Below are 18,014 nucleotides of genomic sequence, written 5' to 3'. Positions count from 1 at the left end.
TTAATTATTACAATTGAATAAAGTCCTTAGCACTACTGCCGGTCCCCACCGGCCCTCAGTAAAGCACCTTTGCGGGGACCGCACTTACTCCGCGGCGTCCGGGACCCGCCCCGCCCCTGGACCTGCGCGACGCCCCGCCCCCTGCCGCCGGCCAGCCCGGCTCCGAGGCCAGCGCCGCGCCTGCGCACTGCGCCGGGAGCGGGCCCGGACGCGCAGCTTCCCGCCGCCGGCTCGCGCGCTGGGCCCGGCCAGCCAGCCTGCTGCGTGCGTGCGTGCGTACGTCGCTGCGTGCGTGCGTGCGTGCCGTGCGCTCGCCGGGCACCGCGGCCTCGCCCTCGCCCTCCGCCCCTGCGCTTGCACCGCGTAGGCCACCCCCCCCTTGCGCGCGCGCCCCGCCGCGACCCCCGCCCGCGCCCCGGCCGGCCCCCCCTTTCCAAATTTAAAGGGGGCGCAGCATTCACGCCTCCCGCCTCCGGTGACCTCGCAGGGGTCTCCCCGCCAGAGGTGCCCCGCCGCTGAGGAACATGGCGAAGGTGGAGCAGGTCCTGAGCCTCGAGCCGCAGCACGAGCTCAAATTCCGAGGTAAGCGGGCGGCCCGCCATCTTCGGCCGCCCCGCGTCCCGGCCCGCGCGCCGGCGGGCCCGGCCGGCGCGGCGGTGACGTCGGCCCCCGCGCAGCCCGCGGCCCCCGCCCCCGCCCGACGGCGCGCCCGCGCGGCGCCCCCGGAGCTGCCAGGGTGCGCGCCGGCCCGCCCCGCGCCCCCCCGCCGGCCCGCGCGCGCCTCGCCCCGCCGCGCGGCCCCGTCGCCCGCCGGTGTGCGGCGTTCCGCCCTCGAGCGTGGGCATGGACGGCACCTTGCCCGCGGGCTGCCTCGGCAGCTCTCGCAAGGCTGACCTCCTGGGTCTTAGGTCAGGTGTCACTCCCTCCCTGTCCCACCGCTGTTTGGCGGCCGGGCGGCACGCCCCACCACCTAGAGGGACCGTCTCGCCCCCTCGTGTTTCTGCGCGGGAAGGGGCACTCCATGAGGACGGGACCCGGACCCTGCCCTTCCCTGCTGGATGCCCAGCACGCGGCAGGGGCCCGGTGTCTGTTGAACAGATGAGTGATAGGAACCTCCGCAGGAATTGGGATGGGACACAGGCCGGCTCTCCGTCGGTCCCCGCGCCCGTCGCTCACGTCGCTCACGTCTGTGCAGCGGGGGAGCCTCCAGCGGGGCGAGACCCCGTTTCTTCCCAGAGCCGCCCGGAGCTGAAGCCAGAGAAAGTCACGTGTGTTTTCCGCAGGCCAGGGCCCTTCCCGATATGAACCTTTATCGATTTAATATTACTTTCCCTCCCTGCTGTCACCAGAATATAAGCACCATGGGACCGCAGCGACCTTGCCTGACTTACCCATGCCTTTTCCCACTTATGGAGTGGGTAACTGTGTAGCAGGCATGGGCTTGGCATGGAGACAATGAACGGACAAGACACAGCCGTCCCCTGCTCTCATGGAGATTACTCTCTCATGAGGGGCGACAAGCCAGCAAACAAGAGTATTTCAGGTAGTGGTAAGTGCTGTGAAGGAAATCAAGCAGGTGGACGTGATGAGCGGGTTCTTTAGGGTAATGAGCACTTGGCCCACAGGAGGTGCTCGGTAGGTATTTGTGGAAGGCGTGCTGGCCAGAGGTATGTGTCCTGGCTAGAAGTAGTGTGGAGTATCTTGCCCAAAGACCCCCAGTTGCCAAATGGCACTTTTGAACCCAGACTTCAGCACTCAGACTCTTAAATAGTTATGCTGTCTCTTCGCCAGGAAATATTCCAGGACTGTGGCTGTCACTTTGCCTTCCAGGTTAACAATTTGAAATGACTCCAAATGTGCAAAGAACTAAAAGTTTTCCAGTTACAATGAAAATAAAGCCACAGCGCAAAAACCTAACCTGGATTCTGATTCCATGGCAGTGCTTTAGCTTACGTGATGTTGCCATCATCTCCTCGAGGAGCCAGCCCGGGAGAGGAACCCAGGGAGCTAAAGTGAATGTGGAGGGCAGTGGCTTCCACGCGAGCCGTCTGGAGGCTTCTGCCCCGGAAGCCTGGTGTGGTCACTCTTGGGAACTGGCTGGTCCTCGTTTAGTTCACAGACACTGAGCACCTGCTCCACGTGTCAGGCGCAGGAGAAGATGTTGAGTGCCACCGCATGTAGGCCCCCATTCTCCCTCAGCCCCCTCCGTGGAGGACAGAACCAGTCAGGGTAGTTCACCGGCGTTGGGTAATCCAGAGTGCTCCGAGAGCGAGGAGGACGTCCGCTCCTGAAAGGGCTGCCATTCGAGCTGAGTTTAAAGGTTGGATGGAAGCAGTCTAAAAGAAACGGGTGGGGAGCGTGTCAGGCAGAGGAAGTTGCAGGTAGACTGAGACGGCGGCTCCTTTGGGATGCCACGAGTAGTGCTGTATGACAGGGATAAAGAGCACTTGCTGGGTCAGGCACAGTAGATGAGGCTGGCTGATAGACGGGTCAGATCTCCCAAGGCCGCCTCTGCACAGGTGCGGCCAGTGTCCCAGGTCATACTGTGTTGCTCTCCTCAGCGAGTCCTTTGATTGATCCCCTGCAGCCTCAGCCTCCCACCCCCAGTATTGACCTTGGGATGACTCACCTCCCGAAGCCTGGGATGACTCCCTAGTGATGGGAATGGTACTCCTACCTACTACATTGCCTCCTGTAGGGAGTTTTATCATTTAGAAAGAGTAATATTACAGTTTTTCAGCTATTTTGTAAATGTACAGTATTATACGGAGGTTTATAGTTGTATATAGACAACTGCTTTCATCATTTCAACTTTTTTACTTTAAAGGTATGTCAGAGAAGAGTGATCTTTCTGGCCCTGGGTTGCACAAAGTAACAATGGCCAAAGTCACGGGGTGTTTTTGCTGGGCAACCGGTCCAAGGAAAGTCGCGGTGTCAAATTGTTGAAGACTGTTGGCTCATGACTTCATAGGAGGCATCTGCAGTCATGTGTAAACCACTTCATTAGATTTGTTTGTGTGTTTGTTTTAAACTGAGCACTAAGACAATGAAGTTAGAATAGACGCTCAGTAGCCTGGCCTGCTGTATAGAGATCATTCATTTCACAATGAGAATGAGCACGTTTAACTGATCTGTTCCAGAGTTACTCAGGGTTCTGGCTTCTGGTGGTTCACGTAGATGAATCAAGCTTGCAAGCTAACTTTGCATAAGAAGGTAATTAAAGTGCCTATGATCCATGGTAAAAAAATTAACCATCTTTTAAGGGCAGCCTAAGACGATGTGGAATTGCATATGTTGGGTTCTTCTTCATCTTGGGCATTTTGTGTGATTATGTTGGAGTTAAGGATGTTATAGAAAAAAGGGAACCCAGGCATAATGATCTTGTGCAGTCTCGTAGAAAGTGCCACGCTGCATTGCGTTAAATATCAGAAGGAGAGAGACTGTGGCCGCCTGCGGGAAGCATTGCGTTTCCGCATTGGCCGTGGTGACGTAGAAGCTCTTGGATTTGGGAGACTGTCCTGAAAGAGTTAAGGGTTTTGTAAACCTGTGAAATGTGTGCTTTGCATTGTTGGTTTTTTTCTGTTGCTCTCACTTCTTCCAAGAGCTAATCCTTATCTTTCCATCTCCTCGCTCTGAGGTCCCACTGGTTGCCCAAAGAGAGCTTTCCGCATGAGTCACTTTCAGGGCGTTTTGTAATCTCTTCTTTTCTCCCCTCTCCCTCCCCTTCCATCAGACTCCACCCCCGGTAAATGGAATGTCTTCTACTTTTTTGGTCACTGTCCGAGACTCTTAACCCTTCTTCACATCCCCCTCGTCCCCCCACCCCCACGATACCGTCACGGTTACCATCCTTATGAGCCGATTCGTTAAGGTTCAAACCCACCGCGGACCCATTTACCTTTGCTTTGCTTTATTCTGAGACTAAACCAGTGGCCTTCAAGATGTCTCACGTGGTCAATGGGGATATCAGGTAGGATGGCACCAATAGATCAGTGTGATCGATTACCATTTTGAGAAGAAAATAGGAACATGGGCACTACAGATGGCAGACAGGTTGGGGATCCTGGGTTTGTTTTTTTCTTTTTTTATAAGGAACACATGCTTCGAATCACTAGTTCACCCCCTTCAGCAAATCTGTAATCTAAGATCGTTTAGGAAGCTAAAAATATAAGACCCTATAGATACTCCAGTTTAAAGCAGTAATTACTTTTCAGATGCTGAGTACAGCATTAATTCTTTAGCTTTAGTACAGCACTAAGTCCCCTAACATTCCACGATCGCATGGCGCAGACCGTGTTTCCCGGCACAACGCAATGTCGGCCTCGTGCTTGCGATGCTTTATGGTCCTGGTTTAAATCCATCCGGAATAGATTCTCTTCATTTATTTAATTATTAACCAGCTCACTCGTCAGAGGCAAGTGGCATTAAACTTAACTAAGCTTTAGTCAACCTTAAATCTTCATGGATTGTGCTATTTACTTCTGAGTTTCTGTTCCTGGGAGAAAATGTGAACTAGACGTTAACTTTCTTTTATCCACTTATTTACTTCTCTTCTTCACTGTTAACTCCTTAGGGGGAAAAAGACTATTTGTTAGCTGTGTGCTTATATTTGGGGAATGGTGACGTTTCCTTGATGTGTGTGGTTATAACATGCATCACAGTTATCTTCATCATTACCTGGTAGCTTTATATCCAACTCTTAAAGGTTATTAACACTTTTATTTATCGAAGTTACATAGCATCTTTCCTTCCAGTGCTGAAGACGAACACTGAGGACTGTAGCCCCACAATGTCACCACTAGGCAGTCGCAAATTAGGGGAGGAGTCAAAGGAGCAAACACAGTGCTTCTCACTCAGACACTACCCTTCAGCTCTATTTTTAGAACCTGACACTTGCATTTTTACATAAGGAATTATCTCCAAGACTGCCTCGCACATCCCCCATTTGTATTTGAAAAATTTGCCATCTGAAGGATGACCATGATTTGGAACAGATGAGCACAGCTTTCAGCAAGATGACAAGAAGCACGAACAGAAGCCGAGTTGCACCATCAAGACCAGGCTGCCGTCGAGGGTCTTTAGTAAAATAAAACCGTCCTGCACGGTCCTGTCGCACCGGGGCTTGTGTCAGAGCGGAGTTCCGTAGGGTCCCCGGGCGCGCTTCCTTGCTTCCCGTCATCAGGCCGTTGCCAGCAGGCGTATCCAGGATGGCTTGGCCCTTGCTCAGTGGGTATGCTTGTTCTCTGAAGATTTTACTTGACAGACCTTGGCTGTTGGCTTTACAAAAACGAGAGTTATTTTAAGAGCTTTGTTATGGAAACAAAGTTACTGAACTTGACACATTTTAAGATTATTTTTAAAAACATCAGTGTGGCAAAATAGTATCTCTAGAATATCTGGTTTTTAAAATGTTAAATGTGTTGTTTTAACAGAAACCATTGATGTCTGGAAACAATGCCTTAATGTGCTTTAAGGTCCGCTCTTGCATGGGAAAAAAATCAAGAAAATGGCATAGTCCCATGAGAAAAATCCGAAGTGCTTTCTTTTAATACTGTTTTAGCATTAATTTACAAAACTCTAAAGCCATAGAAATCCTTCTTAGAATTTTCCTTCATCGTTTCAGAAGGGTTACTGTCAATTTTTGGCTGGCAACGCTATGTCTCTTAATCTGTGTCGAGTAATGCCTTGCTTCAGGCATCTGTTTTGCTGCTGTGTGTGCCCATGTGGGTGCCTAAAGGGTTGCAGGTGGGCGTACGTCCCCACCGAAGCCCATAACGGTGAGCAGTGCGCAGCGGCATTTCCGTAGTGTCCTACGGCCTGCGCTCGCCTGGGAGGGGGCCTAGGGAAATGCAGATGCTCCTCGGCTTGCGACGGGGTGACAGCTCGATTAAACTCATGGTAGGACAAAGATAGTAGTTGAAAAGATGCACTTACTACCCCTGCCCTCCTGACTAGCAGAGCTCGGCCCAGCCTGCCTTCGGCGGCCTGCGGTCGGTCCCATCGTCTTGCTGCTCCTCTCCAGCATCGCCGGAGACTATGACGCTGTGCATCACCAGCCCGGGAAAAGGTCAACATTCAAAGCACAGTTTCTGATGAATGTGTATCACTTGCACACCATCGTAAAGAAGGGACCATCTGCAAATATTGTTGGAGAGAGAGAGATCGAGACCCTTGCGTCTCTGGGATTGTGCTTGAAGGCAGTGGAATGGACTCCTGGACTGCTGACTTAGACTTAGATCGCTTGTGGTGTGGTTGGGTGGAAAGGTGGCTGACATTCATTTTGCAATGTGAGGGGAAAGAAAAGGGAAGGAAGGAACACACATTTCAGAGGATAAATGCTTAATTTCCAGAAGGTGATCCACAAAGTCTGGGGACTGTGGTAGATGCTTTCTGATCTTGATTTTGTTTCGTCTCTCACCCAAGCCATGAGGTGAGTCACTCTGTGGTTAGGTAGCTGCCCTCGGGCGAAGCCACCATGGGAAATGGTGGCACAGGTCTGTCTCATACCTGCGCCCATTTGTTTCCAGTGCATCGCTGTCAGCTCGTTAGAGTGAGCTCTTCAAGGGGCTTCATCCTTGGAGGAGGGAGACAGTTTGTTTATAACTATTAAGGAAGTGTTAGTAGCTGTGAGGATAATTTCTTAATGTTAATTAGTTAAGAATTGTTCTTTGTGGTATTTTTTAGGAGAGATTTCTTACCATACATTTTAAAAGTTCATATTGATGACTCCAAATCATTTTTTGATTTACCTTGTAAGTATTTACTTATACCTCAGATTTTGATGGTGTTTCATGATTCTGTGTATTTAGAAAACATTAACTTTTGAATAATTTCAATTCTCTTACCGAGTCTTTTGAAGGTAGGGTGAAACTCAGCGTGTGGTGTGGGGACAGACGGGGCTGTGGAGATGGCACACACGGGCTGTCCTCACTGGGAGCTCAGAAAGAGCTGCGTTAATTCTGTTTCATGGTTCGCATCTCATGGGAAGGTGACATCTGAGACTTGTGGCTTGGCGAGCTTATATTGTGTGCTAGGTATTTTTCTGTAAGCGCTCCTTTGATTCTTACAATAAGCCTAGGAAGTAGATACGGCTGTGATTCTCAGCTGTGATTCTCAAGTTCGTAACTCGAATTACGAATCCGAATTAGAGGCAGAGCTAGGATTCGAACCAAGGCTTGCCTGGCTGCAAAGCCCCTGTTCTTTGTCGTCACGCTGGCCGTGTTTCTTCCCGCGGATGAGTGGGGGTGTGGCTGGCTAGGGAGGCCCTCGGTTTTCTTCCTTATTATGGTGTTAGGAAGATGAAAGGAGACCTGGAAATAGGACCATGGTAGCGGAGACAGACGGAAAGGAAGTGAGGTGGGAAAGGAAAGGAAAGGCGCGTAGTCGCTGGACCCTGGGGGTGGCTTCTGGGCGCTGCTTCCACGAAGCAGAGTTGTTCTGGAGCGTGAGCGTCGCTCACTGGTTAGAAAGTGTTTTCTGCCCATTCTGTTTTCCCCTAAGAACTTGTGTCCTGACTTGGTCATTCCTGATTGTGTCATTTGTCCGTGTTGAGAAAGAGGTGCTCAGAACGCTGTCCCTTCGCTCCTCCCGCCCCGCGCCCTGCGCGACGTCCTTTATCTCCTTGATGTGTGGCCGCGCGAGTGATGTGGGTTAATTGGATACTATTTTAGCCTTTTGCTTACATCATTCAGCATTGGTAGTACAGTGGGGAAAAGGGAAGGAAAGGAGTGGAGCTCCCTGACAACTGAGCATAATCGTCACCTCCGTCTTCGCAATGAGAGAACCTAGGCCTGGGACTTGGAAAAATGTAATTTGCACCTAGCTCTTGCTGCTTCTGAAGCGTATGTGCTTTGCATTATGAAAGGAGGCTTAGTTTCTACCCTTGCTGTCACTTAGAGGCACTCGGCTGACCCCCTCGCTTTGATCTCTGCTTCTGTAGGATGAGGAGGCTTGAACTCCAGGGCCTCTCGGTGTTCCTTCTAGTTCTAGCTTTGGGATGGTGAGATTCAAGTTTATTTTAGCTGAAGAAGAAAGATGGGAAGCCCCTTAAGGGCAGAAACTGGGGCTCGCCTTTCCCATAGTACCTACCAGTGCGTGGCACTGGTGGGCTCCCGAGTATTTAATTAAGGGACCCTCTCGTTCCTGTTTTAAAAGCTCACTGTTAACCTTCGCTGAGTATTCTTGGAGAGGGCCTCACTTAATTTTTCTGCATCACTTCAAATAGCGTAAATTGCGTATCATTCACATTTTACGTAGGTTTCACTGTGCCTCGTTTGCTCATCACCTTCTTTCCTGCTAGAACACAGGCTCTCGTAGGTTGTGTTTATTTTTTCCCAGTACTGATTAATAGGATATATTCTCTTCTTACCGTTGTTTTCTTCTCATAGTAACCCCAGAGAAAGGGATACAGCCCCGGACTTGGGCATCTTTTCACTGTTTGTTATGACCATTTGAAATGGAAGCACGCACAAGAATTAGAAGATTTGCTGGAAAACCAAAGGTTCGTCCTTGTGCAGGCTTATTTGAATTCTCATTCTGTTGGTGGAATCGATTTGTTGGCATATGAGTGTATCCTGATGGACTGCTCTGCAAATCTAAATCCGTGCTTTTTGACCTTTGTAAAGTCAGACCCTGCTTTACTAATTGGGCGAGGGAGGCGGTGAGTCACCCCGCGGAGCTTCTCCTGCGACTCAGGGCCGAGCCTGCCGGGGTCGTTGGCCTGTGAGCGCGCCAGAGAACGGCAGAGGGAGAGGCGTGGCAGGCCAGTCGCTTGCAGGCGTCCAGAGAAAACGCGGTTCATGTTTAATTTTACTTTTACTTTGTAATTATGTTTTGAAGGAGCGCCTTTGTCGCCGTTCCCCTTCCAAGCAAGATGGTCGCTCTTCTTCCTTGGCACACGGAGCGCTCCGGTGGCGTTTGCTGCCCGTGGCACGGGCCGGCCTGCGGGAGAGGCCGTCGCGGCTTCGTGCCCGTTGCCGCCCGTAACTGGTCTTCCTGCCTGAGTTCTCTCTTGTGTTTCTGTCCCAATGGCACTTGCAAATGTGCAAACCTGAGCGTATCTCTTGCTTGGTTAAAATCATTAAATGTCTCCCCACTGTCAAAAGGATAAAAATCAAACTCTTCAACAAGACCCGGAAGATCCCTGTGCCTCTTGCCTGGCTCTCGCCTCGATCTCTCCAGCGTCCTCTCCCCTCATGCTTTGCTTCCCCTTGGGCCGGGGACGTCTGCGCAGGTCGTGCCCGCCGCTCCACTGACCCTGAGCTCGTCTTTCACGCCCCCGTTCCTACACCTCTCACACGGAGTCCATTTTAAGCAGCAGCGTCTCCCGGGCCCTCTTGCTGCTTGTAACCCCACTGCCGTGTCCTGGGTCGGGTCGCTCCCTCAGGACTGTCGCCCCACGTCCCAGCGTTCTGTCTCTGACTTTTTCCTGACTCCCCTCACCCTTCGCATCTCCTCCATACAGTTTTCCGAGTTATTGTTCTAAAACTGAAATCTGACCATGTCGTTTCTTTATTTTAAAACATTCGCAGGCTTCCTACATCTTACAGGTTAGTGGTCATAATTTGTAGGCCAGCATCAGAGTCTTCGCAACTCAGGCCATACTTTTCCTTTTAAAAACTCTCAGCTTGGGTTTTCTGTTTTAGACAACGACAGTCTTTACAGGCCGTTTAGAGTAACACACACACATCCTCAGACGCGTCCCGAGCACATCGTTTTTATCTCCGCTTCATGCTGAGTGCCGGCGGAGGCAGTGAGTACTTTTTAGAGCCGTGATCAGGAAAGGGAAAGTATTTTCCTTCCTTGTACCAACTTCCCCAGAATCATTCTTAATATTCTTCTTTCCAGGTCCTCATGCAGAGCTCATCGCAAGGCTTGATGTAGGGTGAAGGTACCCAGTTTTTATAACTTTTTATAACTTATTTTTACTTAAACTTTAGCTTTTAAAAAGCATCCACAGACACGATTTCCCCCATTTCCCGGCTCCCTGCACTCTGCCATACCCTTTCCACTCTGGCCTGTGCGCTGTGGTCACGCCAGGGCTGGAGCGTGGGGTGAGTGCGTGTACCCGCATCTTTCCACATGCCAGACCTTCAGGGTTCAGCTCCCCCCACCCCTGCCTGTACGCAAGACTGCATATGTTAACGGGCACAGGCGTCATGCAGAAAGAGGTCATGTGCAGCCCGCAGTCACGGCGTGAGCGCTGGGGCCACACCACTTGGATGTGAATCCTGGATCCGCCCCCTAAAAGTCACCAGACCTTGAGGAAAGTCTTTAACTTCTCTCTCACGGTGGGGTATGTTAGGAGGATTAAATGAGTTAACACATGTAAAGTGCTTAGACTAGGCCTGGCATTGTTAAACGGTAACTGATGTCAGTATCATTTAAGAATTTTTTTTCCCCAAGAGTTATCATTCCAGAGCCTCAGTCCCAGAGATTCTTATTCATTAGTTCTGGGTGGTTCCTGGAGTGGTCCTCGGAGTGTGTTTACTCTGTTCTCCTAGGGCCTAGCACAGTACCTGGAGCATTCATTCTTCAGTTACTGAATGCCTACAGTGTGCTGAGGATTGTTCTGGATACTTGAGAGACCGAGATAAAAAACCGACGAAACCTTGGCCTTGTGGGGCTCGTCTAGTGGGGAAGATAGGCACTAAATAAAAAAGGAAATCGGTACAATACAGCGCTGGATGATCGGTCCTGTTTTAAGGAGGGCGATTGGGGAAGGCCATGTCCCTAAGAAGGTGATCTGTGAACCGAGACCTATATGAAATGAGTGTGCGCACACGCACACATTTGTGGGGAGCAGCATTCCACACGGAGGGAAGGGCAGGTGCGAGGGCGCGCGCAAGGCCCCGAGGTGGCGAGGAGCTTGCCGTGGGGGCCGCGGCGGAGTGGTGGCGTGGCCGGCGCCGCGGCTCTCGTGAGATGGGGCGCCAGGGAGGGCTCTGAGCAGGAGTTTGCTTTTAAAGGGTCATGGCCGGTGTGGGGAGAAGAGGCTGTGGGAAGTGCGTGGGTCCTGCCGTGTTGGAAGCTGTGAGGCCCCTGCAGTAACCCGGGGCACGGGTGTGAGGGAGGCTCCGACCTGGCCCCGGGCGGTGGCAGTGCAGGCGATGTGGTAAGAAGTGTTCCCATGCCAAGTCCGTTTCGAAGGTAGAGCCGGCAGAACGTGCAGAAGGTTCCCTGCGGGGTGGGAGGGGGAGAGGAAACGGGGCGCTGCCTCTAGCGGGGCATCTGGTGCATTTGGCTCCTCCCCCGAGGCGGGAAGCAGTGGGGCCGGGGGAGGGCAGTGGCGCTCCAGCTGTTTGGACGGGACCGGCTGGAGGTGCGGCTCGAGGTGCGCGGTGCACCTGCAAGCAGAGATCGGGGCAGTCAGTTCATCCTTACGACACAATAGAGGAAGGGATCATGTTTTTCTGAGGATTAGGTAAGCCTTTTCAAAAGGGAAGGCATTTGAGGAAAACTTGGGAGAATATTGTAGTTTCCAGAGGCAGAGAATAGGGAAAATAGAAGATATTTTCCGTCTGAGCTCACGATTTTCCCCCCTGGCCTCCTGTGGAGTTTGTTTAAGGAGCCGCCGCCTGGCCGATGATCTCTTTCCACCGCTAGCGCCTTTTAGGTCCTCTGTTGAAAAGGAAACCCGGAGAGATTACATGCAACTGATAAACCACATCCCGCTGTTTCTCATTGTTCACAAATTGAAATCCAGGCTGGACCTTGGCGGTGCAGAATGCTGGGTGCGGCTCGCAGCGCTCGACTGGGTGTCCGCTGTGAGGTGGCATGTGCTGGTTTGGGTGCGGAGGCGCCCGCTTGCCGGCTGTCATCCGCACGAAGGATTGAACATTTTCGGAATGTTTTTACTTCCACTCATACAGACTTTATGTACTTGAACTTAATTTATAACTCAGCCAAGTGAAAACCTTGAGAACTTGGGACGTCAACCGCAGGCGGCTTGCTCTCCCACCACTCGCCCCTCGCTTGGCCACAGCACCTGTCTCGACTCCTGCTTCGCGCAGAAAACACGCAGCATGTTCTGCCGCCCTCCTGTTCAGCTAGACTTTTATTTGCAGGAGAATATTGCCTGTCTTTTTTGTTTGTCTTCATGATCACCAAAGTCACAAATTTTGCTCTTCTAAGTAGAGGAAAATTACTAGATGTTTGTTAGGTAGCTTTATGTGGAAAAAAATTTAAATACAGAAAAGTACATAATGAACACCCAAATACAGAATAGCTAAATGTTAATAATTGGTTATACTTGTTGTAAATCTTTCTTTAATAAACAAACTTCACTAAGAACTTGAAGACATTTCTGCCCTCCTCACCTGCCCGTTCATGCTTCTCTTTACTCTCCGAAGTAATCCAGTGCGAACGAATTTCATTTTTTTTCCTATGTTCCTGTCACGGTGTATGTGTCACTTACCACGTCTTTAAGACCCGTCTGTTGTTGAAATACAGATCTGGTTCATTCTTTTCCATTGCCGTGTAGCGTTCCTCCGTAAGAATGAAAGAGTTCTTTATGTCTTCTGAACAATGATGGCTTCTCTGTTAGCGTAAGCTGCACGTGTCTTTCAGTTTGCGTGGATGCTCTTCGTGGTCTGGTTTTGTGTGTTTTCTGGGTCGCTTTTCCCGAGTTTGGTCTTAGGCCGTTCGTCGCGCTTCGATCCGTCGGGTCCTCACGCTGCAGTGGGCGCCTCGCGGTCTAGCGTTCCCACCCGTGCAGGCGGCGGCAGGCCGAGCTTTCTTTCTTTTCGTTCCGAAGGAGCTAGGAGACTGGCGAGCTGAACAAGCAGCCTGAAAGGTCGGTGTCGTGTATTTCAGTCAAGCTGGCTTCTGGTGTGCCTTCGATGGCGTCATTAGTGTGTATTCTTGGTGTCGATCTCTCCCGCTGTGATAATGGGTGTGATGGTCCTTGGTTGCTGGCTGTCTCCTGAGGATAGCATGGAGATTATTTTATTAATTTAGGACACGTTGCATTCTAAAATTTAAGCAAGTTATGTGTCTATGTGTAAGGTTCTTTATGTATGGTTATTTCAAAATAAGAGCTACACAATTAGGCTTTCTGCTGAAATATTGGAATCCAATGTCTGCCATTAAAAACACATTGGTTGCAAAGCTTTATTTTGTTTCTCAAGCATCGATTTAATGTGAGCTAACAATTCAATCAAGAAAATAGATTAAAAAAAACTTCTCCCAGTGTCCTTACTCTTGACTTCATGGTTATTTAAGAGCTCACTCTCTTTGAATAGGTTACTGCGATATTTTCCCCCATTTTTTAGAGGAGGCAGCTTTAAACAAAATTATCATAGAATGATAATGATTAAAAACGTTATTGATAGAAGCGAATATTTTTAATACCTTCAGCCTGTGTATGAATAGCACAGATTTATCTTGAGTTTACATCCAGGTTACAGAGCAGGCGTCCGTTTGTAGGAAACGTGCCAGAGCCAGCTGGGTTGCTGTTAGGGAAACCGGGTGGTCGTTGATGCCGCACACGTGGATCGAGCCTCTCATCACTTGTGTCGCGCCATCCTGGGCGCGGGGCATCCGGTGATGCGTGGGACAGTCTCCTCTCACGTGGAGGTTTATTCCAGGTGGGAGACAGTCGAGAAAGGAGCAGACGAAATACCATTTGATGGTAAGTCCTGTGCCGGCGATGAAAAGGGCGACGATGCTGGAGAGGGAGCCACAGTCTCGGCGGCCATCCACCCGGAGCCCGGTCGCGCACACAGAGAATGCGCGCAGGGAGAAGGAAAAGCCCTCGCTTAACACGGGAGCCTGGCACGGCCACTCATTCACTCATTCACTCATGCACTCATTCATTCAGCAAGTTCACCGAACATCTCGCTCTGTGCTGGGAAGTGTTCTGGATGCTGATCACCGGTAGTGAACAGGGCGGGCAGTAACCTGTCTGTGTTCATGGACATTCCCTTCTGGGCGGGGAAGACCGCCACAAACAGGAGGAGAGGTAATGCGAGGCTTGGCGCATTGCAGGTGGGTAGGGAAAGCAGGAGGCGGTAGGGCACTGTTAATGAAAACGGACTGCCAGAGGATGAATTGCAAAGACATCTATAAGCTGTCCAGCAGAGTTTACTTTATACTGTCCATCTCCCCTGTTTTAATATACTTTTCCCACGCACAGTCTATTGTATTGAAACCTCAAGCATAATTTTATTGTCTTAACAAAATTCATCATCAGTCCTACGCTTCCAGAGACAGATTATTACCATCCCAGAAGGTAATCTTTTCAGACTTGAAATGAAATATGGTAACTTGTTTTTCGGAAGGGTTGAGGAAAGGAGAGATATTGTACCCGAATCGTGTTTGTAAGAGTATAAAATACAGCTCTTTTTATGCAGAGTGGAAAAAACTGTTGTAGAGCTAATAACTTTAAGTTATATCTGGAAAGCTGAGACCTGATAGATTATATATCAAATTGGTATATAACTTATTTGGTAACATATATAGTTTGAGTTTCAAAGTCTTGTAGCTATATCAGGAGACATATTACAAAGGAAGGATATGTATTTCTAACACCAGAATTTCATGAACTTCAGAAAAAGGAAGAAAAGCAATCTCTTTGCAAAACAAAGCATCTTCATGCATTTTATTTATTTTTATGTATTTATTTATATACGTATAAAATAGATATATTTCAAAATCTCAATAATAGGTATATCAGAAATGTTGGGGGTGCTACCATAAGTGCGTTAATAATAAAGACCAGTTACTTGGTTTCCTCCTCTTAAAAACAAACTATTTTTAGAGCAGTTTTACGGCAAAATTCAGCAGAAAGTACAGAGTCCCCATACACGCCTGGCCGCACGCACGCAGGGCCGCCTCTGCCGCCAGCATTCAGTACCAGACAGATGCGTCCGTTACGGCTGACAGACCCGCCTTGGCACGTCATCATAACCCAGAGTTCCTGGTGTGCGTTGGGGGTCAGTCTTGGTGTACATTTTATGGGTTTTGGTAAATGTATAGAGACACGTATCCACTGTTAGTGTCTTACAGAGTAGTTTCACTGCTCATCTGCTGATCCCTCCCGTCCCTCCCCTCCACCCCTGGCAACCACTGATCTTTGCCTTTTCCGGAATGTCATGTAATTGGCATCATTCCGGATGTAGCCTTTTCAGATTGGCTTTAACTTGGCGATAGCCATGTAAGATTCCTCCACGTGTGGATTTTTAGTGCACGAGAGCTCATGTTACCACTGGTTAGGATGCCGTTGTCTGGATGGGCCGCCGTTTAGCCTTTCACCTGCCGAAGGACGTCTTGGCTGCTTCCGAGTTGTGGCAGTGTGAACAAGTCTGCTGTGAACATCCGTGTGCAGGTTTTTGTGTGGACGCGAGTTTTAAGTTCCTTTGGGTAAATACTCAGGAACATGATCGTTGGATTAAATAAGTGGTGAAAGTATGTTTAGTTTTTTTGTTTTTGTTTTTAAGGAAACTACCAAACTGTCTTCCAAACTGTCCGTGCTGTTTTGCACACCCCCAGCCGTGAAAAAGTTCCTGGGGCTCCACGTCCTTGCCAGCGTTTAATGTTCAAGTGTCTTAGATTTTGGCTCTTCTGATAACTGTGTATTGATATCTCATTGTTTCATTGTTTTAATTTGCAATTTCCAAATGATATGTCGAACATCTTTTATTTGTATATTTTTTCCATCTGTATGTTTTACTTTACATCTGTGTATTTTTGATAAGGTGTCTGTTCGATCTTTTACCTAGTTTTTAATTAGGTGGTTTGTTTATTGTTGAATTTTAAGAGATTTTTTTTGTATATTTTGGATGACAGCCCTTTATCAAATGTTCCCCGCCCCCCCCCCCCCGTATGTCTTTTGCAAATACCTCCTCCCAGTCTGTAGCTTGTTTGTCTTCTTCCTCTTGATAGTATCTGTTGCAGAACAGACATTTTTAGTTTTAATGAAGTCCAGCTTATCAATTATTTTTATGGATTGTTGCTTTGTGTTGTATCTGAGAAGTCATCATCAAACCCAAGGTAATCCAGATTTTCTTCTGTTATCTTCCAGGAGTTTTATGATTTTGTGTTTTAGATATATATATATATCTTTATTTCTAGTTGAATTGCTGAGTAAAAATAAAAGGATATATTTACCCCTTAAAAATTCTGTCCTGCTATTTACAGATGGCATGATATGATATGCTTGAGATTAAACAGATGAGTATGGCCAAGGTCAAGTTTTTGAGTTCACTTGGAGTTCTCACTGTTAACCTTTTACGGGTGTTGGGCCCTGACCTCAGGAGCTTTGTTATAGTCTCTTCCTGCATGGGTCTCTTAATGAATGGTTACAGAGAAGCGCTTAAACCATGCACAGATCAGTAAAGTGTTCAAGATTTGATGGGATACTTTTTCCACAGAATGCTTTCATGTTTCCTGATTGATAAATTTTGTAGCCGTTTTTGATGACATTTTTAATCCATGGAACCTGAACTTACCCTATTGAGAAGTTTGCTGGTTTGTGACCTTCTTTCCTTGACCTTTAAACCAGCACTTTGTAATTCTAAGGCTCCATTTTTGTAAGACTGAAAAATTGACTGACCATCCTTTTACATTTAATGCTATGCCTGTTTCTGCTGGCAATATATTCTTTGTTTTCTAAAGTCAGTTCTAGATCTTTCTGTCTTAAAACACGCTTTAAAGTGACAATAAGACAAGGCTGGGTATAGGAAATATAGTAAGTCGATAGGTTCTGGGACTTTAAGCAAAATGATATAACAAAACAAGTTTTACCATAGACTAGTTGACTTAAACAAGAGTTAAGTTCTTAGGGGATGTGGTCAACATTATAACGAAAACAGTGTTATGCTATTCGAGGACCTACTGTATTTTATACTGTGCTTAGTTAGCTTTATCTAAATACCTCAATAGCGTGTCAAGGAATTCACATTCAAGTTAGTTGGTGCTACTCATGGACTTCTGCCACATGTGCAAGAATTTCCACAGGTGAGCATGCATGATAGAGGCATGAAGGACATTATTTAAACTGTTAACAATAAAGAATACTCCTAGTTTCTTTCAAAATCATGTTTCTTCATTTTTCTTGACCTCCCATTTCACATTTTAGATGCTTAGTTTCTAGTTTTGTATAAATATCATTTGAAGTAAGGAATAGAATATTAGAAAGAAAAATGAGTAAAAGTGTGTGCTGTGGTTTTAGAGATACCAAATCATTTTTTTATCCCTTAAAAGAAAAAAGTCTAACTTTCAAAAGAGATTTCATTTGTAAAATTGACTCTGTACTTCATAAGCAACGTTTAAATTCATTGGTGATAGATATGCATGTTGATATAGTAAAATCCCATTTTTTACATAATGCTTTAATGGAAATGGCAGTTTTATGAAATGAAAGTGACAGGTAAAAATCTGAATGATGCTCATAAGCCCTTACATCCTTTTTATTGAGTTTTTGTGTGTGCGTATTCTAATTCATTAATACAGGGGAAAAGGGGAGCACTAACATGGTTTATTTCCTGTAATTACTCAAATCAAACAATTTATTTTCAATAAAATTCTTACAGTAAATTGCCAGGGGTGGAGAGAGGAGAGTTGGCCTGTTTTTTACAAAATGTCTTGATTTTTACTCATGAGATGTCATTTACTTGCATATATTTTCAGTATATTTCCCTCCAGATTTTTACAAATTAAAATTTATATAAGCCCAAGAAATCCCTAAAAGACCCAGAATTGATTGTTGAGGAGAAGCGTGGAATATTTATTTTATCCTGCTTATTACTACAAACACTGTCTTAGTAATTTAGACTGTCTTTTCCGAAAACAGCGTAGTGTTTACAATGAAATTTGGTTTATGTTTGTTGTGGAGTACCTAGAAGAAGAGATCAACATAAGGGAAAACAAATACAGCAGGTCCTCAAATAATGTCATTTTATTCGGGGTGGTTTCCTTATAATGCTGAGAGACACCATAGGAACTGAACTCTTGTTTAGATCAAATAGCCTTTGGCAGAATTGGTTTCATTATATGTTGTTTTGCTTAAAGTCACA

The 18,014-nt window shown here is 47.7% G+C and overlaps 1 protein-coding gene across 2 annotated transcripts in view; it reads left to right on the top strand.

Annotated features, from left to right (window-relative positions):
* The first annotated feature begins 191 nt into the window (after positions 1-191).
* The window catches only part of VAPB (VAMP associated protein B and C), a 42,721-nt gene continuing 24,898 nt past the window's right edge, over positions 192-18,014 (top strand). The window contains exon 1 of one of the 2 annotated variants that reach the window (XM_036229230.1): positions 192-582. In XM_036229230.1, the coding sequence (XP_036085123.1) occupies positions 525-582 (58 nt within the window). In that variant the 5' untranslated portion in view covers positions 192-524. Of the gene's footprint in view, positions 583-1,624; positions 3,971-18,014 lie in introns of those variants that run through there. The other variant, XM_036229231.1, reaches the window with a different exon arrangement.

This window comes from Rousettus aegyptiacus, unplaced genomic scaffold (assembly GCF_014176215.1).
Source record: "Rousettus aegyptiacus isolate mRouAeg1 unplaced genomic scaffold, mRouAeg1.p scaffold_m13_p_12, whole genome shotgun sequence".
NCBI classification, from domain to species: domain Eukaryota; kingdom Metazoa; phylum Chordata; class Mammalia; order Chiroptera; family Pteropodidae; genus Rousettus; species Rousettus aegyptiacus.
Note: the sequence above shows the minus strand (reverse complement) of the source record. Positions and strands in the feature narration are given on the sequence as shown.